Source organism: Schistocerca nitens, chromosome 4 (genome assembly GCF_023898315.1).
Source record: "Schistocerca nitens isolate TAMUIC-IGC-003100 chromosome 4, iqSchNite1.1, whole genome shotgun sequence".
NCBI lineage: Eukaryota > Metazoa > Arthropoda > Insecta > Orthoptera > Acrididae > Schistocerca > Schistocerca nitens.
Window position 1 is genome coordinate 919,317,954 of NC_064617.1, and position 27,809 is coordinate 919,345,762.

Here is a 27,809-nt window from a genome sequence, read left to right on the forward strand (position 1 = left end):
AATAGCATTCTTAAAGTATCTATTTGGTTCTTGCTGGAAACATGTTAACAAAACCAGTCCTTAATGAATTCCAAAGTAATTAACAGTTTTGTCAAAAGTATTGTTTGTGTAACTATATATGTTAATTTCATGATTTAAACAAATAATTCAGTCTAACTTTCGTAGCAGAAGAAACTATTAAAAAGAACCAATTTTTCGATGTATTCAGTTAATTTAATTAGTTAAATTTTAATTGTAATTTCTGTAAATTTAACTTTGAACAATGTGTAGATTCAGTACCTATTGTTGTGATGATATATAAGGGGCTAATTTTTGGTCACGAGTCAGTCAGTCCAGAGATGAGTTTCAGACAAGGAACCTGTGTTTTTTGAAACGACAACAATGCATTAACTTAACAGTGAAATAAGTGTTACACCAATAGGCCACATGTTACAGCAATGACAGTGTTAATTCCATACACACCTGATTATTCCTAAAGAACTGTGAATTACGTGGTTACGTTTTTACTGCTTGTTCATGTTCAACAGGAAACAATTGTAGCAGTATTTGGATGTTTGCCTGCTAACTATTAATGAGGCTTATGGGAAGTTAGAACAATAGTGCACTGGGCATATTAAATGTATATATGGGGGGTTGTGAAAAGTGAAAATAAACTGCTGTGAAATGCAACTGTGCCTCTGTTGGCTACATCATTTACAGTAGATAAGTAGTTGCACATCCAACCCCTATTTTTCCAGCCAGTACCATGACACTGAGAGCAACAAATGAAGAAATAAAGCAGGTGAACTGCAACATCTACTTGAGATGAACTTTTAAGTAATTAATTTCTTACTGCATGAGGAGGTATTGAATAGAATTGGGGAGAAGAGGAGTTTGTGGCACAACTTGATGAGAAGAAGGGACCGGTTGGTAGGACATGTTCTGAGGCATCAAGGGATCACAAATTTAGCATTGGAGGGCAGCATGGAGGGTAAAAATCGTAGGGGGAGACCAAGAGATGAATACACTAAGCAGATTCAGAAGGATGTAGGTTGCAGTAGGTACTGGGAGACGAAGAAACTTGCACAGGATAGGGTAGCATGGAGAGCTGCATCAAACCAGTCTCAGGACTGAAGACCACAACAACAACAACAACACTGCATGCTTACCTTGATTTTTTCTTCTTTTTGCAACAAGTTCCATTACAGCTTTTTTTAAATACTATGTAGTATGTGTGTGTGTGTGTGTGTTTTACGATGATGATGATGATGAGAGAAGGGAGAGAATGACACCCAGTGCCAGGACATAGCCTATTCCTCACATATAACACCGAAGGGGTCACCTAGTTTAACATCCCAAGCTAACAGACAGATCACCATCACTGGGTCACAAGCCTTGGTATTTAAACGAGGACATTGGTGGGAAATCTGTTGATCAAACCGGCTTACCCTTGGGTCGCGCACCACCACACAAGCATGCATTAGCGACCCTCGTTATGTGTCACCTAAAATATGGATTCCACACAATTACCTTCTATAGTAGCTCTGTTCTTTATTTTCTTTACTATACACCAAGCTTTTTCTATATTGTAACATTGTCTCCAGACTACCCACCGTCAGCATTTGTGCTTTACATCCAAACATCGTACATAAATAGTTTAATAGTTTACCTACAGTATTATGAAAAGGATAGATTGCTATTTGCCATAAAAAGGAAACAATGAGTTGCAGACGGGCACAACAAAAAGAAGGCTACAAATTTATACTTTCAGTCAAAAGGCCTTCTTGTAAAGTAGAAAACAAATATACATTTACACATGCACAACTCTCTCTCTCTCTCTCACACACACACACACACACACACACACACACACACACGTCAACTTTCTCGGACTGCTGAGGCAAGACCTACCATCCAGAGACAGTGGTCATGTGTGTGTGTAAGCTGTGCTTGAATGAATGCATTGGTATTTTGTACTTTAGAAGCTTAAATGTTCAGCAGTCTTTGTTGTGTCTGTCTGCAACTCACTGTCTGCTTCATATGGTGTGTAGCAATCTATCCTTTTCATAATATTGTCCTTATTCCATCCTGGATTTTCCATTGCTTAATAGCTTACCTAATTGTATAAAACAAGAAAAATTAAATAAAACTGGTTTTAAAAATAAACATAAGAATCTGATCTACTATTCTTAATCAGTAAAAGCCTTCTTAATATATATAATTTGAAATTTGTACTCTTCTCTGTCTTTTCTAACATCTGATGTACTAATGAAGTACGTAAAGGATTAAAATGGACCAGCAAACAGTGATTAAGGTGATATTTAATGGTGTGTGAAAGTAATACCATCACTGTTACACTGCACACAAGTGAGGAGTTGATGTATCAAATTTTTAGCACATATTTTGAGCAAGCAACTATTACTATCATAACCAGTGCTAGTACCGTGAGTCTCTACTTAGATCTGCCATGTGTTCAGAGGGATAGAAAGAGTCACCTGGACTGACATTGTGCCCAAAAATTATGATCTTGGCACTTTGCACTTGGAGAGGGAAAAATTACAGATTATCAAGAATGTTTGGTGTAGTAGTCATGCGCAGCTGAAAAAAAAGCATAGAATTAAAAAGACGAAGGACGGCATAAGAGAGAGAGAGAGAGAGAGAGAGAGAGAGAGAGAGAGAGAGAGAGAGAGAGAGAGAGAGCCATTTCTAACTTTTCCTTCCTTTTCAACACATCATCTTTCCACTTTAATTCACTCCTCTCTTCTGTTCTGCATATGGTCCTCCACTAATTCCATGTGATTATGAACTAATATTTGTTTTATAATACATTTTGCACATCTCTTAGCGCATTTCCCTTTTTACAGCAAGAACAAATACAGTTTATGGAACATAGTACTTTACAGAGCAACACATAACAGACAGTAAAGAGCAGGTTGTGCGTAGCAATGAACACATTGACTGGTCAAAAGTAATACAGGTTACAGAATCTGCCGAGCTGTTTTTTGCAATTGCTTAAGTAACAATGTTTTTTTGGTGGATCACCAGCGGGCCAACCCACGTGGCCTCATTCAGCAAGCCTGTGAACTGTATGGACGTGTGATCTCTGAAATCGCACGCATCATGAGTGAACATATGTCACTTTTCCTTATCATGTTTACATGAATTCTCTTACAGCCTTTATTATCCTATTCTCCTACCGTTGTTGCTACTTTAGCACACTCAACATCATGGCCATCAGCACCTGTATCCCTATTCTCTTCACACATATTTTGGTGCCCCATATAAGTTGTTGAGAATTTGATTAAAAAACATTGGGTTATTTAAAAATGGTAGTAACGTTCTGGGAGAATATAAGTAATTTAACAGGAAAGGAGACGACTTACCAGATAGCGAAAGTGTTGAGTCAAGAGGCACATAAAATAGAATGGAAACTTCACTAGCTTTGGGATGAAATGAGTGGGCAGAGGGAAAACATTGGTGGGAGTCAGGGGAGAGAATTGCAGAAGGGTGGCTGATGGCTTGGAGGGCAGTCAGGGCAATGGCTGATGGTCCAAGGGGGCTGCCTCTTCCTACTGCATTCCTATCCTACACACGAGCTGCCTCCCTACTAGCTATCAGCCACCCTCCCCACCCATCCCTCCTGTCTGTTTTTCCCTCTACTTACTCCACCTGACACAACCTCTCACCCTGTCTACCTGCCAAACTGCAATCCTATTATTATGTGTTCAGCTGGCATAATGTAGCTGATTTTTATATATATATATATATAAAACACAGATTATGTGACTTACCGAACAAAAGTGCTGGCAGGTCGATAGACACACAAACAAACACAAACATACACACAAAATTCAAGCTTTCGCAACAAACTGTTGCCTCATCGGGAAAGAGGGAAGGAGAGGGAAAGACGAAAGGATGTGGGTTTTAAGGGAGAGGGTAAGAAGTCATTCCAATCCCAGGAGCGGAAAGACATGTCTGCTTGTGTCTGTATATGTGTGGATGGATATGTGTGTGTGTGTGCGCGAGTGTATACCCCTTTTTCCCCCTAAGGTAAGTCTTTCCGCTCCCGGGATTGGAATGACTCCTTACCCTCTCCCTTAAAACCCACATCCTTTCGTCTTTCCCTCTCCTTCCCTCTTTCCTGATGAGGCAACAGTTTGTTGCGAAAGCTTGAATTTTGTGTGTATGTTTGTGTGTCTGTCGACCTGCCAGCACTTTCATTTGGTAAGTCACATCATCTTTGTTTTTAGATATATTTTTCCTACATGGAATGTCCACCCCCCCCCCCCCCCCAAAGGTTGCTTCGTCAGGAAAGAGGGAAGGAGAGGGAAAGATATCCCTCTAAAATATATATAGGGAAACATTCCACGTGGGAAAAATATATCTAAAAACAAAGATGATGTGACTTACCAAACGAAAGCGCTGGCACGTTGATAGACACACAAACAAACACTTGATCGTCGGGAGTATGTGGCTGAGGGACTGCGTCAGCTTTCAGACAACACCACATACAAAGTTTGCCAAGGTAATCCCATTCCTGATGTCCAGGCAGAGCTTCGAGGAATCCTCAGAACCTTAGGCCCCCTACAAAACCTTTCACCTGACTCCATCAACCTCTTGACCCCACCGACACCCCGCACCCCTACCTTCTACCTTCTTCCTAAAATTCACAAACCCAATCATCCCGGCCGCCCCATTGTAGCTGGTTACCAAGCCCCCACAGAACGTATCTCCGCCTATGTAGATCAACACCTTCAACCCATTACATGCAGTCTTACATCCTTCATCAAAGACACCAACCACTTCCTCGAATGCCTGGAATCCTTATCCAATCCGTTACCCCCGGAAACCATCCTTGTAACCATTGATGCCACTTCCTTATACACAAATATCCCGCACGTCCAGGGCCTCGCTGCGATGGAGCACTTCCTTTCACGCCGATCACCTGCCACCCTACCTAAAACCTCTTTCCTCATTACCTTAGCCAGCTTCATCGTGACCCACAACTTCTTCACTTTTGAAGGCCAGACATACCAACAATTAAAGGGAACAGCCATGGGTACCAGGATGGCCCCCTCATACGCCAACCTATTCATGGGTCGCTTAGAGGAAGCCTTTTTGGTTACCCAGGCCTGCAAACCCAAAGTTTGGTACAGATTTATTGATGACATCTTCATGATCTGGACTCACAATGAAGAACAACTCCAGAATTTCCTCTCCAACCTCAACTCCTTTGGTTCCATCAGATTCACCTGGTCCTACTCCAAATCCCATGCCACTTTCCTTGATGTTGACCTCCACCTGTCCAATGGCCACCTTCACACGTCCGTCCACATCAAACCCACCAACAAGCAACAGTACCTCCATTACGACAGCTGCCACCCATTCCACATCAAACGGTCCCTTCCCTACAGCCTAGGTCTTCGTGGCAAACGAATCTGCTCCAGTCCGGAATCCCTGAAGCATTACACCAACAACCTGACAACAGCTTTTGCATCCCGCATCTACCCTCCCGACCTGGTACAGAAGCAAATAAGCAGAGCCACTTCCTCATCCTCTCAAACCCAGAACCTCCCACAGAAGAACCACAAAAGTGCCCCACTTGTGACAGGATATTTTCCGGGACTGGATCAGGTTCTGAATTTGGCTCTCCAGCAGGGATACGACTTCCTCAAATCCTGCCCTGAAATGAGATCCATCCTTCATGAAATCCTCCCCACTCCACCAAGAGTGTCTTTCCGCCGTCCACCTAACCTTCGTAACCTCTTAGTTCATCCCTATGAAATCCCCAAACCACCTTCCCTACCCTCCGGCTCCTACCCTTGTAACCGCCCCGGTGTAAAACCTGTCCCATGCACCCTCCCACCACCACCTACTCCAGTTCTGTAACCCGGAAGGTGTACACGATCAAAGGCAGAGCCACGTGTGAAAGCACCCACGAGATCTACCAACTGACCTGCCTACACTGTGATGCATTCTATGTGGGAATGACCAGCAACAAACTGTCCATTCGCATGAATGGACACAGGCAGACAGTGTTTGTTGGTAATGAGGATCACCCTGTGGCTAAACATGCCTTGGTGCACGGCCAGCACATCTTGGCGCAGTGTTACACCGTCCGGGTTATCTGGATACTTCCCACTAACACCAACCTATCCGAACTCCGGAGATGGGAATTTGCTCTTCAATATATCCTCTCTTCCCGTTATCCACCAGGCCTCAATCTCCGCTAATTTCAAGTTGCCGCCACTCATACCTCACCTGTCATTCAACAACATCTTTGCCTCTGCACTTCTGCCTCGACTGACATCTCTGCCCAAACTCTTTGTCTTTAAATATGTCTGCTTGTGTCTGTATATGTGTGGATGGATATGTGTGTGTGTGCGAGTGTATACCCGTCCTTTTTTCCCCCTAAGGTAAGTCTTTCCGCTCCCGGGATTGGAATTCCTTACCCTCTCCCTTAAAACCCAAATCCTTTCGTCTTTCCCTCTCCTTCCCTCTTTCCTGATGAGGCAACAGTTTGTTGCGAAAGCTTGAATTTTGTGTGTATGTTTGTGTTTGTGTGTCTATCGACGTGCCAGCACTTTCGTTTGGTAAGTCACATCATCTTTGTATATATATTGTGTTTTTGCAAAATTTTCATTTAGCTGTATAATATGATTGCTAGATTTTTGAGAAGGAAAGCTGCTACTCACCATATACCAGGTGTACCGGTATGAAATGAGCATTTTTTTGTGAAAATGAATCACTAATTTTGAATTGAGAAGTAAAAACATTTTATTAATAGTACTGACCATTGCTTTCTATACATTTTGACCACCTTTCTGGCAATTTGTGGACACCACGCCAATAGAAATGTTCGTCTTTTGAAGCAATCCAATCAGACACCCAATTTTCGACTTCTTCGTAGGAATCGAAGTGTTCCTTAGCCAATGCGTGTCTCATTGATGAATACAAATGGCAGTCGGAAGGCACCAAGTCTGGTGAATACGGCAGGTGGGGTAGCAGCTCCCAGCCAAGTGTTTTGATTGTATCCTTAACCAGGTTTGCTTTGTGTGCAGGTGCATTGTCGTGTAAAGAAAATACTTTGCCATGTCTTCTGGCCCATTCTGGTCTTTTTTCGATCAATGCATAGTTCAAATTGATCATTTGTGTCTGTAGCGATTAGTATTCACAGTTTCACCAGGTTTTAGAAGCTCATGATACACCACACCTTCCTGATCCCACCAAACACAGAGCATTGTCTTCTTGCTAAATCGATCTGGTTTTGCAGTCGATGTTGATGGTTGTCCCGGATTAACCAATGATTTTTCCCGTTTAGGATTCTTAAAATAAGTCCATTTTTCATCGTCAGTAACAATTTGATGCAAAATTGATTTTCTTTCATGTCTTTGAAGTAAAATTTGACAAATGGTTTTTTGGTTTTCCATCTGTCTTTCATTCAATTCATGTGGCACCCATTTTCCACACTTTTGGATCTTTCCCATAGCTTTCAAACGGTCAGAAATTGTTTGTTGTGCAACGTTCAGCATTGCTGCCATTTGCTTCTGACTCAAAGTATCATCTTCATCCAATATTGCTTGCAATTCGGCATCTTCGAACTTTTTGGGTGGTCTTCCACATTCTTCATTTCTTACATCAAGATCATTATTTCTGAACCATTGAAACCATCTTCTGATAGAGCATGATCACCATATGCCTCGACAAGCATTCGATGCAACTCTGCAGCAGTTTTTTTCAAACGAAAACAAAAAATTAATGCTTTCCACAAATTATCACTTTCTGGTACAAAATTCGACATTGTTAATACGATGAAAAACATATTATGTTGTTTGTTCCATGAATTGATGTATACTAAATATCTTTGACAGATGTCATAACAAAAAAAAAAAAATAAATAAATAAAAAAAAATAAAAATAAAAAATAAAAAAAATAATTAAGGCTCGTTCACAACAAATGTTCCCTATCTACACATTTGTATCTTAATGCTCATTTCATACTGGTACACCTGGTAGTGGAGATGCTGAATCAGATAGACACAACAAAAAGACTTTTACAATTAAAGCTTTCAGCCATAGGCCTTCAACAATAGACACACATATGCAAGCATGTGCACTGGCAAGCACCCCCCCCCCCCCCCCCCCCCACACACACACAAACGCATATGCACACCCGTGTGCGTGCCCCCCCCCCCCACACACACACACATGCAACTCACACACACGACTGCAGTCTCAAGCAACTGAAATCACACTGCGAGCAGCAGCACCAATGCATGATCGCACTTAAACACAATTTTGAATCGTGCTTAATTTATTAAGAACATTATATCAGATATTCAAAATCATAATTGTTATGCACTTTAATACTACTGCAAATTCATACCTTCAAAGAGTGAGTAAGGACGATCAGGTACTCTGTTCTGATTCTTATCATATGTTGTGCACCAATCTGCAAACATGCAAGCCCGATACAAGTGTTTTGTATCCTGCAAAAAAGAAAAGGTCTGTTAATAATTTTTATCTGGCAATAAAATGAGAATAGCAGATACTGTTTTACATCTTTTTCTTTCTTCATACAGATATATTCACCAACTAGTGTCAGATTGTTGCAAACGAAAAGATATGGAGGACTTTTTTTGCAATTACAAAATTCTTTGAAAGCATATATTTCTTCTATCAGATTGACTTTAATTTTCTAAACATGATTATCTTCCTAAGAAATTTCATGAAAAATTATCCTGTGAAAATTTCTCACACACAAGTATGTAAAGCTGATATATCAAAAATAAAACAAAGATCTTTTTATTGCATTATTAAGAAGAAAACCTCGTATCTCAACTGTCAGTAAGCCAATGAGAGGTCATGACCAAGTTGAAAGTTTTTATGACAGGTATAATAGTCATAAAAGTGCATTGGTGGTGTTATCAGGTCTGGCAGAGTATCACAAGGGTTTGTGAATAGCACCAGATGCTGAGTTATCACTGGGGCGAGAAACAGAGGTGCCATGTACTCTTGTGAGACAGCATTATTGCCACCTGACAGGGGTCTTATCGTGCGTCTGCATTTGGCTGGTTGAATCATTCAATATCCAGATTTGTGGAGCATTCGGATGTGTCAAGTGACCGGATGTTGTACCGCACGGGGATGTAAGAACGGGCATACGCTTCATCAAGGTTGTGGTTGACCATAACTGACCACCGCAAGGAAGGATCGCCGTACTGTGCACTGAGCCCGTCATAAGCACACCACATCTGGGCCTGCCATCCAGTAACAAGTACCAGATACAACATTCTGCACTATTGGTCAGGGAATAGCAGCAGCTGGACTAGTAAATAACCATACCGTGCGAGAGCTGCCATTACCACCACAACACAGACAATGGCATATGAAGTTGTGCTGTGACTGGAAAGCATGGAATGGTGTGGCACTGCATTCAGCATGAATAGTGGTTCTGCACTACCCTGGATGATCACAGTCGACGAGTATGGCAGCGACCTGGTGAGAGGTCCCATTCTCCCAACATTTTGGAGAGACACAGTGGTGTTACTTCTGGTGTCACGGTGTGGGGAGCCATCAGATATGACTTCAGGGCAGGGCTAACTGTGACTGAAGGAACTCTGGCAGTACAAAAATATAACATCTTGCATCCTCATGTGATCTCTCTCATGTGACAGTTTCATTGTGCCATTTTTCGACAGGACAATGCTTACGTCCACACATGACAAATGCCTCTATGACGTGTCTATGTGATGCTGAGGTACTCCTGTGGCCAGGAAGATCCCCAGGTCTGTCCCTGATAGAATGTGTGCTCCGGTGTCAGTATCCACAATATCTAGGATCATTTACAACAGTTGTGGACTAGCTTGCCTCAGGAGAAGATATAAAGGCTTAGTAAGCAAAGAAGTGGATGCATCCAAGCCAGAGGATATGAAACATCATATTTATTAGTGGGCTCATACTGCCAAGATCTTTGTAAATTTTACTTGATTTTGTAATCACTAAAATAATATCATATACCCTCTCAACCGGTGAAGTTTCATTACATTTCCTCCTCACCTTGTGCATGCTTGACTTTTTTGTCAGGCAGTGTACTGTGCAAGCATAATATCTCATACAAAGCAACAATATTTGCAACATCCATTGTATGACAAAAAATCTGAAAACAAGCACGTAAACACAGAAAAATGAAGTCCACCAAAAGCTACTATCAGAATAAAGTAATTGCATGCACAGACTTTTATCATTTTTCTTCTTCATCTTCCTGTGGCATAAAAAAAAAAATCAAACAATATGGGGTTTGAAACTTATTGAGGGATTAAAACTGTATGCTGGACCAGAATGAACCTGAAACCTTACCTTCCACATCCAATGCTCTTACTGACTTGGATATCCAGGCACAATTAATGACATGCCCTCCAAGATTCACTGGCCCCAGTACCTCCCTCCTACTTTCCATACTTCAAAAAAGCTCTCCTGCATATTTTGCTGGAGAGATACTGACAGAACTGAAGCTGTGAAAGTGGGGTGTGAGGTTGCTCTGAATAGCTCAGTAATAAGAGCATTGTCCAAAGTTAAGATTCCTGGTTTGGGTCCTGGCCTGGCACACATTTAATCCGTCAGGAGATTTCAAAATAACACACACTTTTCTGCAGTGTGAAAGATTAATTCTAGAAACGTATAGTATTATTCTGAACTTACATTAGTCAGCTGATACAGTGTTAGGAAAGTGTATGCATTTCCTGCAACTCCGTGACAAAGTCCATATCCTTTTGTCAACAAGCCACGATTCCATACAACATCGCCACACTTCAATGCTGTCTTCAAATACTGATCATTGTTAAATACCTAAAACAGAAAAAAACATAGGTGTAAACAACAGCAAGGGCCACAAGATCTGTTGCTCTCAGCAGATATACTGTTGGTCAGTTCCCTGTACTGCAAGCACCTTTGATCCTTCCATTACATAAAAATGGTTGACTATCCTATCTTCCTGAGTGTAATACAGTCCTTAAGACAAGTTTATGTTATTATACAGAATATAATTTTTCACTTTTGGCTGCAGAACATTTTTGTCTACTATTGCAATTGTGGTGTTACACGATTGTTCAGCATCACACATTTGGTATCATATAAACCCAGACAAGTTTTAGGCAAAGATGGCATAGACATGACTTACATCCATAGATACCTTTTGTACGGTTGTGTACTACTTACAAGGGAACCTCCCCATTGCACCACCCTCAGATTTAGTTATAAGTTGGCACAGTGGAGGCCCTGAAAAACTGAACACAGATCAATTGAGAAAACAGGAAGAAGTTGTGTGGAACTATGAAAAAACTAAGCAAAATATACAAACAGAGTAGTCCATGCACAAGATAGGCAACATCAAGGATAATGTGAGCTCAGGAGCGCCGTGGTCCCGTGGTTAGCGTGAACAGCTGCAGAGCAAGAGGTCCTTGGTTCAAGTCTTCCCTCGAGTGAAAAATTTAATTTTTTTATTTTCAGACAATTATTATCTGTCCGTCCGTCTGTCCGATGTGAGGTAACTGGGCCGTAGTATGGGGACGCTACATCTAAACAAACATCGAAACACACTTTTTTGGGAGTGATTATCACATCCACAAGAAAACCTAAATCGGGCAAGGTAGAAGAATCTTTTTACCCATTCGCCAAGTGTACATGTTAGGTGGGTTGACAACATATTCCTGTCATGTGACGCACATGCCGTCACCAGTGTCGTATAGAATATATCAGACGTGTTTTCCTGTGGAGGAATTGGTTGACCTATGACCTTGCGATCAAATGTTTTCAGTTCCCTTTGGAGAGGCACATCCTTGCCCGCGAAAGGCAAAGGTCCCGAGTTTGAGTCTCGGTCGGGCACACAGTTTTAATCTGCCAGGAAGTTTCGTATTACAAGATGTTGAGGTTACTCACACAATGCAAGCTGTCAAAGCCAGTATTAAAATTCTCGTTGATTTTAGTTATGTGGGTATTAGGTCACAAACTAGTGCATGTTTCTAGGCTTAATGTTTCATCTGCTAATGCTGGAGAAATACTCAGAGTTGATTCTCGAACTAAACAAACTCAGCAAGTTGAACAATTTATACATAACTGTGCAATGGTTGGGTTTTGATGTCATCTGACCACAGATAAAGATCATCATGGAGTCTCACCAGCGTGTATCATGGAGCTCGTACTGCTGAAGATTTGGTGTTGTTTGCTTCATTTAGCACCAAGGCCCACAAATTGTGTGATTTCAATTCTTCTGTTGCATTGCCTGAGAGTGAAGGCAGTAGCAAGACTGGCTGAACTGGCTAGCAGCTTAACAGCCAAATGCCTTAAAGGATGCGGTTGGGGAGATTGCTCAAGCATTGTTTTTGGAAGCCTTCAGCCCTTAAACCACCAACAAATTGTTAGCAAAGCATGTGCGTATCAGGAGTGCTTGAAGGAAGAGAGTAGCGTTTCTGTTTTGGGATTGTAACATTATGCATATCTAGGTGAACTAATTGGACACCCACAATTTTATGAGTTAAGGCGAATTTGATGTATGGTTGAATACCAGTGGGCCCACAACCCGGGGAGTGCTGTGGCCATCCTGGGTAGTTGAGCGTTTCCAGCCAGCCATGTAAAGAGACAATGAGTGCATCACCAGAAATGGGTAAATCCCAAAGGTGGGAATTTGGATGGCTGATACCTGCACTACTTTCCTGCAGAATATGCTCCAGGAAATGGTGGAGTATCTGACACTCTTAAAGATGACCAAGTTACACCTCTTTTGAGATTTGACAATAACTCACATCAAATGTCAATGCAAATCTGAACATATTTATGATCTTAGGAAAATGAGGCGCATCCAGTGTCACAATAATACCTCAATATCTTTAAAACTACATAAATTAATATCTGATAGCAAATAAACATTTTCAGAATGACCATCTGAATTAAGAACTTGAAATCGCTTCATGTGATTTCAATAAAATTATCTCAGACGACAGAATTACACTATAGCTATATCCCTGAATACTATGTATCTGTATCTATTTTATTGATTGATTTATGACATCTTATACGTCTTTTTCATTATGCAAATGTTTGTCAGAAAGTCGTATTCTTCACATCTATGCAGCAAATGAGTGCCTCATATTTTGTCATGCTTGTGTTTTTATTTAGTGAATAGTTTACTGTTTTGCTAGTAACTTATTTAATTGTTGATTGTAAGTGCTATTAAAAACATTTTCTAATTTAAAAGTGGCCAGTGACTTGTGTTAGTTGACACAACTACTGTAAAAAGTGCCAAAGAGGCTTCTGTCAAGAAGCATAAATAATTGTTGAAACAATACTTCACAATAATTTGTAGTCATTTATAATGAGCGCATTTGCACAAGAATACTGGCTTAATTATTGATGAACCTATTAGTACTTATGTTTACTGTATATGATCTGAGAATAACAAAAATATTTATGACGTTTCTTTAATTAACTATTGTTGTAATACATTAGTTTGGTTGGTTGGTTTGGGGAAGGAGACCAGACAGCGAGGTCATCGGTCTCATCGGATTAGGGAAGGATGGGGAAGGAAGTCGGCCGTGCCCTTTGAAAGGAACCATCCCGGCATTTGCCTGGAGCGATTTAGGGAAATCACGGAAAACCTAAATCAGGATGGCCGGACGCGGGATTGAACCGTCGTCCTCCCGAATGCGAGTCCAGTGTCTAACCACTGCGTGTAATACATTAGTTTAGTCCAGGAAGTGGTCAGCTTGAATCACATCGTGTCTGTAGAGCTAGAGAATGATGTATTTTTGGTGGGGATGGCCTTCAGCAATGAGAGCTGGACAGTGTAGAACACTGTTGTAGGGACTTCTAGAGTGAAGAACTCAAGGGAGCGACTCTAGATCCTTTATGTTGAGCTCTTGAAGAAGGTCTGAGGTAATGTGCGTGATTCAGTCATGGAGGTGATTGATGCCAGGCAGTGAATGGCCACTACCACACATTAATTCTGAATGTGTTCCAGAATAAGACTTTAACTTTTGTCACTTGATTTGCAGAATGGAGAACAGACAGAGTATGAGTTATTAATCTTTGTAATGCATGTGTTAATTTCTGAATCATAGTGTTGAACTCTGAACTATTTTGAGCTGATAAATATTTCACGTATTGTGATCATGAAATTGACTTAGTTTTTGCAAGTCTTTGATGACTACTTAGTTTGAGGATTTTGCTAGCACTATCGTAACACTCTCAACATAACTTTACTGCATTTGATTAGGATGTTTTCTGTCTGTATATTAATTGAGTTTTGTAGGACCACTTCCTGTTTATTTGAGATGTCCTTTCTTGAATCAACATTGTTCACGATAATTCTCTGTGGACTACATGAATTACAGCCGTTAGAGTAGAATTATTGTTATTAAATTATTCATTTAACTTTTATTTTGTATTTCTGTATATTTTATTAACTTGCAATTCCAGCCAATGTATAAACTATTTGACTGCACGATCAGAGCTACAGGTTATTATTTGCAGCAAATTAGCTGTGGGGCATGAAAGCAGATGTGCAGGACTCGATCCTACGACTGCATCAAGTGATTCTTTTTAAACCGAGCCATGCATAGCCCCAGTACCTAAAGTGCAAGTAATCGCAGGTACAGACACAACTGGTTTGCTTGTATGCGAAGCTGTTTAGAAGAGCAAATACCCAGCAGTAACTGTTAGGTGCTGTCACAGGATACAGAGCATGCTCAGCATTAAGGAACTGCTAATGCACAGTGTGTGTTCTGCCAGTAAGCCTGTCAGCAAAGCTCAGAGCTACAAGATGCAGCTGGAAAGCAACTTGACGTGAGCGGCAACTTTGTTTTATGAAAACTCAAAGGGCCACTGGGTGGTGGGGGATGCAGTGAGCTGGCATACAAGGCAGCACTGTGTGTTGGGGTACAAAGATGGCGCCGATAGAGAAAGTACGTGTAGGTTCAGCTCCCAGTTATGAAGATAAAAGTAATAGTAATTGTAAATTGTGTGTCAGAAAAGTTCGTAAAGGAATTCAGTGTAGAACCTGCAAGTACTGGTTTCATGAAAATTGCTGCAAGATCAACTTAAAACTCGTAACTGATGACTATTTGTGGACCTGTGAGCCGTGCATAGCAGCCGCGTGTGAAAGTAAATTTTCAAACATTATCACAAATAAGGACGAAATAATCAGAATGCTACAAACCGATGTTGAAGTGCTAGAAGTGAAATACGCTGTCCTCCAAGACCGATATACAGCTCTACAAAACAGTAGTGCTTCGACAATGTGTGTAGATCGGTGTTGTGTACGTCGTGAAAACGTTACCGTCGACGACGCCACATTTATATACAAGAAAGGAAACCCATAAGTGAATAAAGAAGCCTCAACAGTGGACAAAGTTCAGTGCTTGATAAACAGTGATAATTCAAATAACAAAAACAGTGCATCTAAACTTAAAGTAGACGGCAACACATGTACACAAAACACGCGTGGTTGCGTAACAAAAAGTTCCGATCGCGTACGTAAACAAACACAACGGAAAAATAACGTAAAAATATTTGGAGACAGTCATGCTCGCAATATTTCGACATGCATGTCGAACTCTGCTCAAGATGGTTCGTGTATATCGGCAATTGTTAAACCAGGAGCAAAATTCGTGAATGTGGTAGAAGACATACACACAGAATGTGCCAAATTCACGGAAAAAGACTGTGTTGCGATAATCGCAGGAGCAAACGATGTTTATTGCAACGAGGCCAGCACTTTCATTAAAAAGCTACTCGTATTGCTGCAGTTATTACAGCATACAAACATAATACTAACAACTGTGCCCACGAGATATGACCTGGCAGACTGGTCTTGTGTGAACAGAGAAATTCGCCTAACGAATAGTTAAACTGAAACACTTTTGCACTAAGTTTACGAATGTGACGCTACTGGATACAGACAGGTATGAGAGACACTGCTTCACAAAGCATGGTCTACATCTAAATCAGTTTGGCAAAAATAAACTAGCAGCAGACATTGGAAAAGCTTTTCATGAAATAATAGGCCTAAACAATAACGATCATGAAAGCAGACCAGTCATAGCCCTAACTAACGAGGGAAACTAGTGAACTGGGCCAACTCTAGCAGGATTTGGTCCAGTAACAAAAATCTGCAACAAGTAATTAATACACAAACGAAAGTTCACTCAAACAGCAATACAATTAAAGACAAACAAAAGTTAACAGTGTTTCATCAGAACATAAGAGGCCTATACTGCAAGCTGGATCAGTTCACAGCAAATATAGAAGACACAAAAGGTATAAACAGTGCCCACATTCTGTGTCTAACAGAACACCACATCACTGCTGGTATTGAAGTGGTCCCTATTCCCAACTATGTTTTGGCAACGTCTTATTGCAGGAACTATATGGACAAAGGAGGAGTAGCTGTATATGTAAATAACAATGTCTTGTTCACGGTAATAGATGTACAAAGATTCTGCTTTGAGCAACATTTTGAAGTATGTGCTATAGAGGTGCCAGACACTGTCTCCAGATTAACAGTTGTGGCAGTTTACAGGGCACCATCTGGTAATTTTAAAGTGTTTGTTAAACAATTAGATACTCTTTTGTTGTACTTAAGTAGAAAAAATAGGGGCATAGTAGCTGTTGGGGATTTTAACATAGATTTCTTGGTTCATTCTTCCTGCAAGGTGGAGTTTGAAAATCTCATGTGCACGTACAACCTCGCCCACCAGAACCACAACCTCTTCCAGTACTCTCATTGATAACGTTTTTGTTGATCAGAGTAAAGTCAACCATATTAATATTGAAATGGTTATAAATGGCCTGTCTGACCATGACGGACAACGAGTTACTTTCAACAGTTTGGGAATTCCTCTGAGTGACACCTCACCTAGATGGAAAACAGTAAGGAAAATAAGTGAGGAAGCTATTCAAACGTTCAGATCATGTCTTCAGCATACTGACTGGACACCTGTTTATCTAGCAGAAACTGCTAATTCAAAATACAATTTATTCACAAATGAGATAGCAGGTACCTTTGAAAGTGTATTTCCAAAAAAGTCATACAGAGTCCAACCTGCTAGGTCCGCAAAAAAACCATGGCTCACTAAGGGCATCATAGCTTCCTGTCAGAGAAAAAGGCAACTCTACATAGCATCAAAGACTTCTAACAACCCTGCTCAGCTAAAACATTATAAACTCTACTGTAAAATTCTTGCCAAAGTAATTAAAAACTCTAAAAGTATGTGTATAGCATCTGAAATTACTAATTCTGAAAATAAAATTAAAACAATCTGGAATGTGATAAAGAGAGAAACAGGGACTGTAAACTACACCAAAGACAAAAATATTGTTTTAACTGTTGACAACTCAGAGATAACTAATATTGAGGAAATTGCTGAAATCTTTAACCAACATTTTTTAACTGTCCCAACACAGATAGGTTGCCATGGTTCTGTAGATAAAGCTGCCTGTATAATGAAAAATAATTTTCCAGAACCCTTCAGTCAAATAAGTGTGCCTCCCATTACTGCCAATGAAATCAAAAAAATCATACAGTCTTTGAAAAATAAACATTCTGCTGGTATCGACGATATTTCAAGCAAGCTGTTGAAGGCTTGCTGTAGTGAAGTGACCGAAGTTTTGGCTCACATCTGCAACACATCCATGCAACAAGGAGTGTTTCCAGACAGAATGAAATACGCTGTTGTCAAGCCCCTGTACAAAGCAGGGGATGCTACAAATGTGTCAAACTATCGCCCTATCTCTCTATTAACAACATTTTCAAAAGTCCTAGAAAAAGCTCTGTACAACAGGATTGTGGCACACCTTGGTGACCTGAACATCATTAACAGTCAGCAGTTTGGTTTTCAAAAGGGAGTTTCAATAGATAACGCAATTTTCTCATTCACAAATGATGTTCTAGAGTCTATAAACAGAAAGAGGCTGCCAATTGGTGTCTTATGCGACCTATCAAAGGCGTTCGACTGTGTAGATCACCAGATACTCCTCAAGAAGGCCTGTCATTATGGAATTACTGGACCTGTAGGGAACTGGTTAAAATCGTACCTCGAAAATAGGAAGCAGAAGATTACTCTAGATGTTTCAGATAGTGTATCACAATATATAGTGGACTCTGAGTGGGGAATTGTGCAGCAGGGAGTGCCACAGGGATCAGTGCTTGGGCCCTTGCTGTTCCTCATATATGTTAATGACCTGCCTTTATCCATCAATAAGCAGTGTAAATTTACAATGTTCGCTGATGATACGAGCATTGTGGTGGATAATGTGTCAACTACTGACTTAGAGTCCGAGGTCAATGATATCCTTAAAGAAGTTCTGGGTTGGTTTAGTATTAACTCCCTTTCAATAAACCTGAAAAAAACCAATTTTATCCAGTTCCAGACAACCCACAAAAACCCAAAAGAAATAGTTATCACACAGAATGATCAGATGATAAAGCAAGTGTACTTATCAAAATTCCTAGGCGTATACGTGGACAGTAGGCTGAACTGGGAACATCACGTTCTACAAACACTAAAACGGCTGACGGCGGCAACATTTGCTTTACGAATTTTGTCACGCTTCAATGACATTACCATCTCAAAGTCAGCTTACTTTGGCTATTTTCATTCAGTCATGTGTTATGGCATCATCTTCTGGGGCAATACACCTGCCGCAAAGAAAATCCTCACAGCACAAAAAAGGGCAATAAGAATCATTTGGCCGGCCGAAGTGGCCGTGCGGTTAAAGGCGCTGCAGTCTGGAACCGCAAGACCGCTACGGTCGCAGGTTCGAATCCTGCCTCGGGCATGGATGTTTGTGATGTCCTTAGGTTAGTTAGGTTTAACTAGTTCTAAGTTCTAGGGGACTAATGACCTCAGCAGTTGAGTCCCATAGTGCTCAGAGCCAAGAATCATTTGTGGTGTACCCCCACGAACCTCATGTCGAAATCTTTTTAAACGACTTGAAATACTGACAGCAACATCTCAGTACATATATTCACTGATGTGCTTCATAATAACCCCACTCTGTATGAAACGAATTGCCTACATCATGAACATAACACCAGAAGAAAAGAGGATTTCCACTGTGAGTTGAAGAACTTGACACTTATTCAGAAAGGGGTAAAGTACGCTGGAACGAAAATTTTCAATTCCCTACCCAACAGCATCAAAAGTATAAGGAGTAGTACATCAGTATTTAAACGTAGCTTGAAAAATTATTTACTTGAGACCTCACTTTATTCACTAGAGGTATTCTTTCAGAGAAATAAGTAAAACCCAGATTGGAAAGATGTTTTTAAATTTTTTGACACTGTTTACTGTTAAACTAATGTAATAATGCCCTAATGTAAAAATTCCTGCTTTTCTCATTTCCATTTTTGGGTCACTTTTAAACCCAAAGTTGGAAGTTTTGATTACTGTTCAAGGTTAAAATAGATGCAATAATGCCCTAAATATGAAACTGCTATCTTCACATTTATGTTGACTAGTTTTTAAGCTAATAAGTATGACTTTTGTGCACTGTTATTAATACTATAACAATGTCTTTATTCTATGTATTTTATTATGTACATTGACACGTTCCACATCTGAGTGACTTGCTCACATGTACACATCTATGGAACAAGTATATAAATAAAAATAAATAAATAAATAAATGTTGCCCATGCTGGTTCAGTTAGACACTAGGGATTCCAGGTCTGTTGAACTTATGACTTGAGTTTAGAATTGCTCTGCTGCTCAGTACTTAGCCATGCATTCCTCCTCCACGAAGACTTTATCTTTATACTGAGTCAGTTCTTGTACATTCAAGCATTTCCTTAGGGGAACATTTATAGTAGTCAACTGGGCTTTATTATGAGGAGGCAATGATTCACAGGTTGTAAAAATTGTTGAAAAATCATGGGCACACTGCTGTATTACTCAATTTTTATTACACAAGCAGTTTTAGTCATTAACAGACTATCTATTGGTGTCTAGCATCAACAAAAAATCAAAATAATGCACAATGAGTCATTACAAAAACAATCCTAAATACAGTACTCAGCATTTGTAACCTACAGAAAATTTAAATTGTGAAATCGTAAACATACGTGCGACACAACTCATAGCCACAGTTAACCATCATGGCACAAGTCAGCAACTTCATTTGACTATAAAACATGGGGCTGATCTAGAGTCCAGTAATTCTGTGGTGAAGCACTTGACAATAATGGTGTAACATGCGATTCCCAGTAATGAATGCACTGTGAAAGATGTAATACAAATCGGAAGAGATGGTACACAGAATCAAAGAGCACCCTATAATTTTAAATCAGAGGTAACACTCGACCCGTGGTACAAGATTGTCTGTATTCAATGAAAAGAGATATGAAAAACATAAGCTAATTGAAAATGACACATTCAGATTTTATCAGGAATGGTTGTTTTGGAGATGCTGTGTGTGGGATTTATACACTGTCTTATTACGAAAGTTTGTTGTAATGAAAGAAAAAAGTAAACTGTTTGTTTCTGTCACAGTTAGGAAATGATTCAAGTGGTGATGGCCGTTTTCAGATGCGAGTACCATGGAGATGAAGTTGCTTTGATGATCCATGGGGCTGACACGATGTCACTACATAAAAAATACAGACATCCAGCAAAGGTTTGGCATTGCGCCAATCACTGACAAAGTGAGGGAAGCCTGTCTCCGCTGGTAAGGCCACGTTATGAGAAAGCAAGCCAACTCAGTTGAAAAAACAGCATTACACATCAACCCAGGAGGAACACGACCACAAGGAGATCAACAAAGAGATGGACTGACAACATCATCAGGGGAGACATGCACGTTTTTGGATTTAAAAAAAAGAGAGAGAGAGAGAGAGAGAGAGAGAGAGAGAGACCAGATGTCAACAACAGGGAGAAATGGAGGAGATGTAGCAAAACAGCAGACCCCACAAGACAGGATTAATGCTTGGAAAGAGAGATTAATTTCAGATTCTAGTGAGCATAGTGATACTTTTCAAATGTCACTTGTTATAATTATGCTGAGTTTACAATTTCTAATGACATGTTTCCTAGCATACTGAAAACAGTGGTATTAATTTACCTATGGAGTGATAGCCATACAGAGCAGTTTACCCTACTGGTCACCTGCGGTAACCATTTTGTATAGTCAAAACCACTGTACTGCAAAGAGATTACAGGACCTTTCAGAAAGCTACATTACGTGGGCTGCATGAAAATCAGGCAAAATGCAATTCAGGTCATTCAGATACTTTTGAGCAAAAACGTACAACACACAGAATGTAGCAGAGAGAGAACAAGGTGCTACTGCAAGGTCTAAAACACAACCCTAATACTTGCATTCATTGACTCACGTTTTATTAGCAATACCTTGTTTTTTATATATATCACTGTAAAAGCATGTTATAATGTATACACACCTGGCATTAACGACATAGTTACAACCATGCTACTTTAAGCCTGTGATTTTTTCGGTGATGCTCAATGTTTTGTGTGTGTGTGTGTGTGTGTGTGTGTGTGTGTGTGTGAGGGTGCGCGCATACCCAAGTTGAGATCCATTCTGATGTAACTGGTACATATTGGTAATCTTCTTGTCGACTGTCTTTTGTTTATGACTGCCAGTTGAAAACAGGATGTCATAGTTATGAAGGCTACAAACTTGGTCCAATATGTATACCTAAAATTTTAGAAATTAAGCACTGGATAAATGTGTAGATAGACAGCATGTGGGACTCCAAACGAGATATACATCTTCAAAAAATTAATTCGTGGATTAATACTGATTAAACAAGCACACGTCAGTGTTAGATACATGAGTGAATGTTATCCAGGAACAATGAACCTCACTCAAATCCAGTTTAATAAGAAAGAAACTCAACTAAACCACAAAGCTCTGAAATACAATATCACACCAAACATAAAGGAAAATAAAGTAAGATGCATCACTGCAGATTTCAGTGTAGCCACTACAACAAAAAAACTAGGCAAATTCAATCACTACAAAATTGCCTTACAATCTGTCAAAATAGAAAAAAGTAAATGAAAACTTAATAATGATATTATAACCTTAAAAAGCATAAATAATAAATTAACAGTTGGTGGAGCTGTGGTCACTAAAGTGGACAAAGGCAATTTGTTTGTCATTATCAGAGAGGATAATTATATTAGCACAATCATACACTTCTGAATGAAAATGGCATTTATAAAATAGCAATACATCCTCACCAAGAAGTTCAAAACAAAAATTAGAAAGCTAATAGATGACAGTAACTTTACGTTCATGCCAAACGAGAAAGAAGAGTTAAAACTGATGAATCCACAACTGCCTACACTGAGAGCTCAAGCAAAATTGCACATAATGGTTATCTGGATTGCAGTGACTGTAAAGAACATTAATTATCCCCTCTTACAAAGTAAATAATAAATTAAATAATATATTAAAGGTAGTATGCTCCTAAGAACAAACATTCAGGTAATAAAAACCTATGAACTAGCCCATGCAGTCTTTAATATTGACATTCCAGATGACAGAAAGTTTATGTTGTTAGATGTTAAAAACCTTTATACTAACAACCGTATTAAAGAGACCATACACGTATAATTTGTTGAAACATAAAAGAATGAACAGTAGAATTTACAGTTTTGCTCGAAAATGTGTTGAAGTTTAACTATTGTTCTTTCAATGATAAGATAGAAATCGACTGACTATGGGTAGCTCTCACATTGGGACTCTAGCAGATATGATGTTGTTGAGGAGAAGGACACAATGTTTCTTTGGGCATGTATGCATGTCCGAAGGAACAGGCACTGTGGCAACTACAGCCATTATGATACACATGAACTATATTCACAGTTCTGAATATGAACATCCATTAGCTGTATAAGAGAATTAAAACAATGAAAATTTATGCCAGACCAGTGCTCGAACCCAGATTTCCTAGTTTATGCGAGTGATCGCCGTAACCACTTTGGCTAACCGTCTGCGACTCACTGCCACCAAACCCTCACAATAAGTCCGTTATTTGGAGAGAAAAGTATAAATAAAGTTGTGTCACTAGAGTTTCCCTTTACATGAAATTCAAATACACTGTAGGTAACCATTAGAACAAGTTTTACCAGCCCAAGCTTACAAAATTAAAGGTAACAACTGTGAAAAACTATACATAAGACAAACAGGCTGCAATTTCAATATCCATTTCAAAGGACATACCACAGGCGTTACACATTATAAATCTATATCTAGCATCTGTTAAAGAGTGAGCAATCAGTACGTTTCATAAACAACAGTATAAAAATTCTGCATAATGCTCCAAAAAGCCTACTACTTTTAAAGAAAAATGTTACTATGATTTATTTGATGAATTGTTATAGCTTGGACTGACTGCTCTTCTGTTTTTTACTTCTTGTTTTTGTTTTTTACTTTTCGTACATTTTTTGGAATGTAAATAGTATATGGTAGGTTTAAAGCAATAAAGTTTTAACTAAATTCTTAACAGCAGATATGTACTCATTATGGCATACTTTCACAGCTAGATAGTTTTTGTTTTTTGGCTTTACTATATTGTAAAACAAGTTAATACTACAAAGATGTGTGTCTATGAAAGCAAGTACTAAGGTTGTGTTTTAGACTGTGGAGTCACACCTTGTTTCCCTACTGCAAAATTTTGGATGTTACACATTGTTACACTAGCACGAGTGTGACTAGCTGCCACTATGATGCTTACGTGACTCTTTTGCATCTTTGGTTATAACCATTTAGGTCCTACATAATATATTAGCTGCTTATTTGAATGTGGAACTTTCACGTCAGTTACTGCTGCAACATAAACATAACATAAATAGTTTGTTTAAATACTAGACTAATGGCAGTGTTTTGATAGGCCCTTTATTATACTCTTATAATATTTTTTTGAACTGTTCTTGATATTTTTAATAAATAGAATGTCTGTATTTGCTTGTAAAAGTTTTGCGGCTAAACACTGCCTAACATTGAGTGTGAAGCAGAAAACACATTGTTTCAATGGCCTGCCTGCAGGACAACTCATCCCTTGGATGGCAGTACTAGTGGGTGTGCATCTCCATGGCAACTGTTGGTGTCTGGCAGTGCAGTGTAATCTTTGATTGGCTGATTGTAACATCTATACTAGACACACTAACAATGTGTACATGATGAAATAATTCTACAAGTACACAACAGAGGCAGTGTTTTTATATTCTGGTTACCACCATCGGACTTTTAAGTTTTTTAAAGTGTATTTGCGGGTTTTAAGTAACAATGCATTAAATTTGCACGAACAGTATGGTTTTTCTTTGTTTGTTTACACATTATTTGTGAATTTTAATCATTTCTATTTCCCATCATGTGGGGAATGGTCATTGGAGCTTCCCCCTTTACAATGTCTGGGATTTGCTAGCTAGTCAGCAGTTGGTGATTGGTACCTGTTGGTATTCACAGCAGCCTTGTGAACCAGCTACAGAGGTCATATCAATTTAATTTTGTAACTATGTTGCTTGTATCACTGTTTTTAACATGAATAGTTTTGTCACACATAGCACTGTGGTGACTCCTTTCATTGCCTCCAACTGTAGCAGCAGATGACGCGCTGCGCAGACTGGGAACCAGCCCCCAACACTCTCAATGATCACTTCCATCAGAGAGAGAGCTTAGATGGCCACACTTTTCGAATGCCACACATGCTGAACTGTCACTTGAGCAGTCTCTTGTTCCATTCTGACTAGGAAACATCTCATGGCTATGCTCTCAGCAACCTTGCTCACAATGTGCTACATGGCTCACATCGTCATCTGCCACATTTCATTTCACCAGGCGGGGTGTGCGTGAACAGCAGAATTCTTACATCACGTTTGGTGTCATTGTTCTGTCATAGTTTGTTTAACATGCAGAGTGCTACTGTGTTTTTCCACGCTGCTTTCCTGAGCTGTGTCTCTTCGAGGTGTTTCCACTGACTACAGGCATACAAAACTTGATGCTGGACACCTGGTTCACCCTCCCAGTATCAGCACTTGGAATACTACATGCAGTGTAGTGTAATTAGTGCAGTGAACTGCAGTGCATGCCAGGAATACCGTGCGGATTTATTTGTCCACCCCGTCCAGAGACTCCACCCTGAGTGAGGAGCCTCCTTGATTAAGAGGTATTAACTCACTGAATTAGCTTTTAGGAATAACATGCCAGAACAGCCCACACAGCTCTTCCAGCATGCCCATTGCTTATAGTCATCTTATTTAATCAGAGCACCTCTTAGATACGTATGCCTCTTCGGAGTATAGACGGGAACCTAAAACATCCCTTCACTGGTGAACCCCTCTAAACCAAAGTGCTGAGCCTCATTACCTGAACATGATGGTTTTTCTTTCTTATTATTATGATTAGCACACCTCATGTGGCCACGAATTTAGTTCCCATTAGGTTGGCCAGACATGTCCCGCTTGCATTTTCACCCGTTCCTTGCCTTCTCGACCCCTCCTGCAACCCTATACATACACTATCCCCCCGCACACACCACCACTCTCCTCCTGCACCCCTCCACACATGCCAACATGTCCTCCCTTTGTGCACATCACTGCTCCTCTCCAGCATCTCTCCCTGCGCTCCTCTGCGTATGCTTTCCACACTTGTGCACCACCTTCCCCTCCACACCCCTCCCGCCAGGACGAGCCAGTGTTACGATGCGGCATACAGAACACTCCTTCCTGCAATAACACACGACGAAGACTGTATTGCGCAGTCCACATTGTGTGTGTGTCCCCTGCCAACCTCCTTCTCCACAATATTGCTTGCCAGCACCACCTCACATACCGTGACACACTGCATGTACTGTTAAGTCACAATGTTGCTGTCACATGTTCTCACCACTACAGCGGTCTAGCCAGCAGCCCCCCATTACCCCTCCCACCACAGCACCTACAAGCGCTTTGGAGATGTTGGAACTTCACACGCAACTATCAACACTACAGAACCACTTGGCTTAGCTGACCAACGGGGCAGTGCACCCAGCACAAGCCGAATGTACGGACCCTCCCCCTGGTTGTGGTGCTGCTCACTTGCCCCCTTCAACCTGTGAGACCCACATCTGTGGTTTGCTTCCACAAGGCAGTTTTTGAATGTTTCCCTATCATGAGCAATGCAACAAAATTCAGGTTTGTTGTTGCCCACTTAAACCTGAACACCAGTGACCAAGTCTGGGATGCTATTTCACACCCACCCCCTTCCAGCGGCTACACTAAACTTGCTGGATCACATCTGGGCACTCACCAAACTGCATCCTTCCCCAAGGCCTGCTCTTAATCTGCTGGCTTGTGTGCATTCCCATCCCCATGTGGGCTGCCCTAGCCTTGCACGCTCATTTATCATTAGGCAATTCAACGGCCTTGGCTGGTAAACTGTTCAAAACCCTGAACTCCTTCCCCAACGCTGCTGCATCATGGGATGCTGGCTACCACCTCGCAGCTCTATCTGGCTATTGACCGAACCCTCCCATCCCACTCCAAGCTACCGCATGTGTGGTGTCACTCCTGCCACCTGCTGTTAATGACCCTCTGCCAAGCATGCAGACCCCAGACCTCTTAGCATGCAGGTCCCAGGCCTCTAGCATGCAGGCCCCAAACCTCTAGCATGCAAGCCCCAGACCTCTACCAGATTATGATGCACCTGAGCTCTGAGATGGTAGCACTTACCACCAGCATTGTCTGTCTATGCCTCATGCACCCGCCACTGACCACCCTCACTCATACAATGCCAGCCCAGGCAAAAACAGCCACCCCTGCCAGTGCAGTTCTAACTACCCCTCTGACAACCAAGGTCACAGTGAACAAGGCACAGCTTGCTGGTACCATCAGAGGTTCGGCAAGAACGTGATCAACTACAGACCTCTGTGCTCCTGGTCCCCAAACCCAACAGCCACTGGTAGTAGGCACGCCCAGTTGCTGTACCACTTCACAGTACTTAGTCATATGGGGTTTGAATGAAGCTAGCCTCCTATCCACTACCTCAATGACACCGGCTCTGACTTATTCATATTCCACCCAAACTACTCCTAAATCCCAGCTGCCCCCTCCCCCTCTCCCCTCCTCATCACTGCCACCAAAAATTAGCCACTCACTTGATCTAGGCTTTCAGCACGAACACTCATGGCCCTTTATGGTTGAAGATGCTACCGATCTGATTCTGGGTGATAACTTTCTCGATTATTACAGAATACTGGTCGATGTAGCGAAGCACCATCAGGTTGACGGCACCTATGGCAGGACTGTCCGCTGCAGCTCCTGCCCTGCCACATACTTTGCTGTGAAACAGCTGGCAGTTTCAGGCCCATATGCTCAGCTCCTTGCAGAATTCTCACTACTCATACAGGCAATCAGCAACCCCCAGAATGTTCAGCACAACACTGTGCAATACATCACCACTACCCCTGGCACCCTGGTTTTCTGCTGTGCCGCCCCATTCCCCCTCACAAGCACAAAATCACACAAAAGGAGTTCAAAGAGCTGCTTGCCACCAGCTTACTTTGCTCTTCTACAAGCCACTGGGCTTCAGCAGACTGCACTAAAGCCTACATGCAAATCCCAGTCACCCCAGAGGACATTGAGAAAACAACAACAATCATGCCTTTCGGCCTGTCTGAGAGTATATTCATGACATTTGGTCTCTGCAATGCCGCACAAACATGACAGTGATTTTTGGACATCATCTTCTGGGGCACACCTGAGTGTTTTGCCAACCTATATGATATACTTATTTACTTGACAGACCCTACTGAAAATCACCAACACCTAGGCAAA

At 40.8% G+C, this 27,809-nt stretch overlaps 1 protein-coding gene across 1 annotated transcript in view; it reads right to left on the minus strand.

Annotated features, from left to right (window-relative positions):
• LOC126253528 (lanC-like protein 2) overlaps nucleotides 1-27,809 on the minus strand; it is a 158,942-nt gene that overhangs the window by 14,114 nt on the left and 117,019 nt on the right. The window contains exons 7-8 of the mRNA XM_049954912.1: nucleotides 10,681-10,827; nucleotides 8,366-8,468 (exon numbers count right to left, since the gene is read on the minus strand). Coding sequence (XP_049810869.1) covers nucleotides 8,366-8,468; nucleotides 10,681-10,827 — 250 coding nt within the window. The remainder of the gene's footprint in view (nucleotides 1-8,365; nucleotides 8,469-10,680; nucleotides 10,828-27,809) is intronic.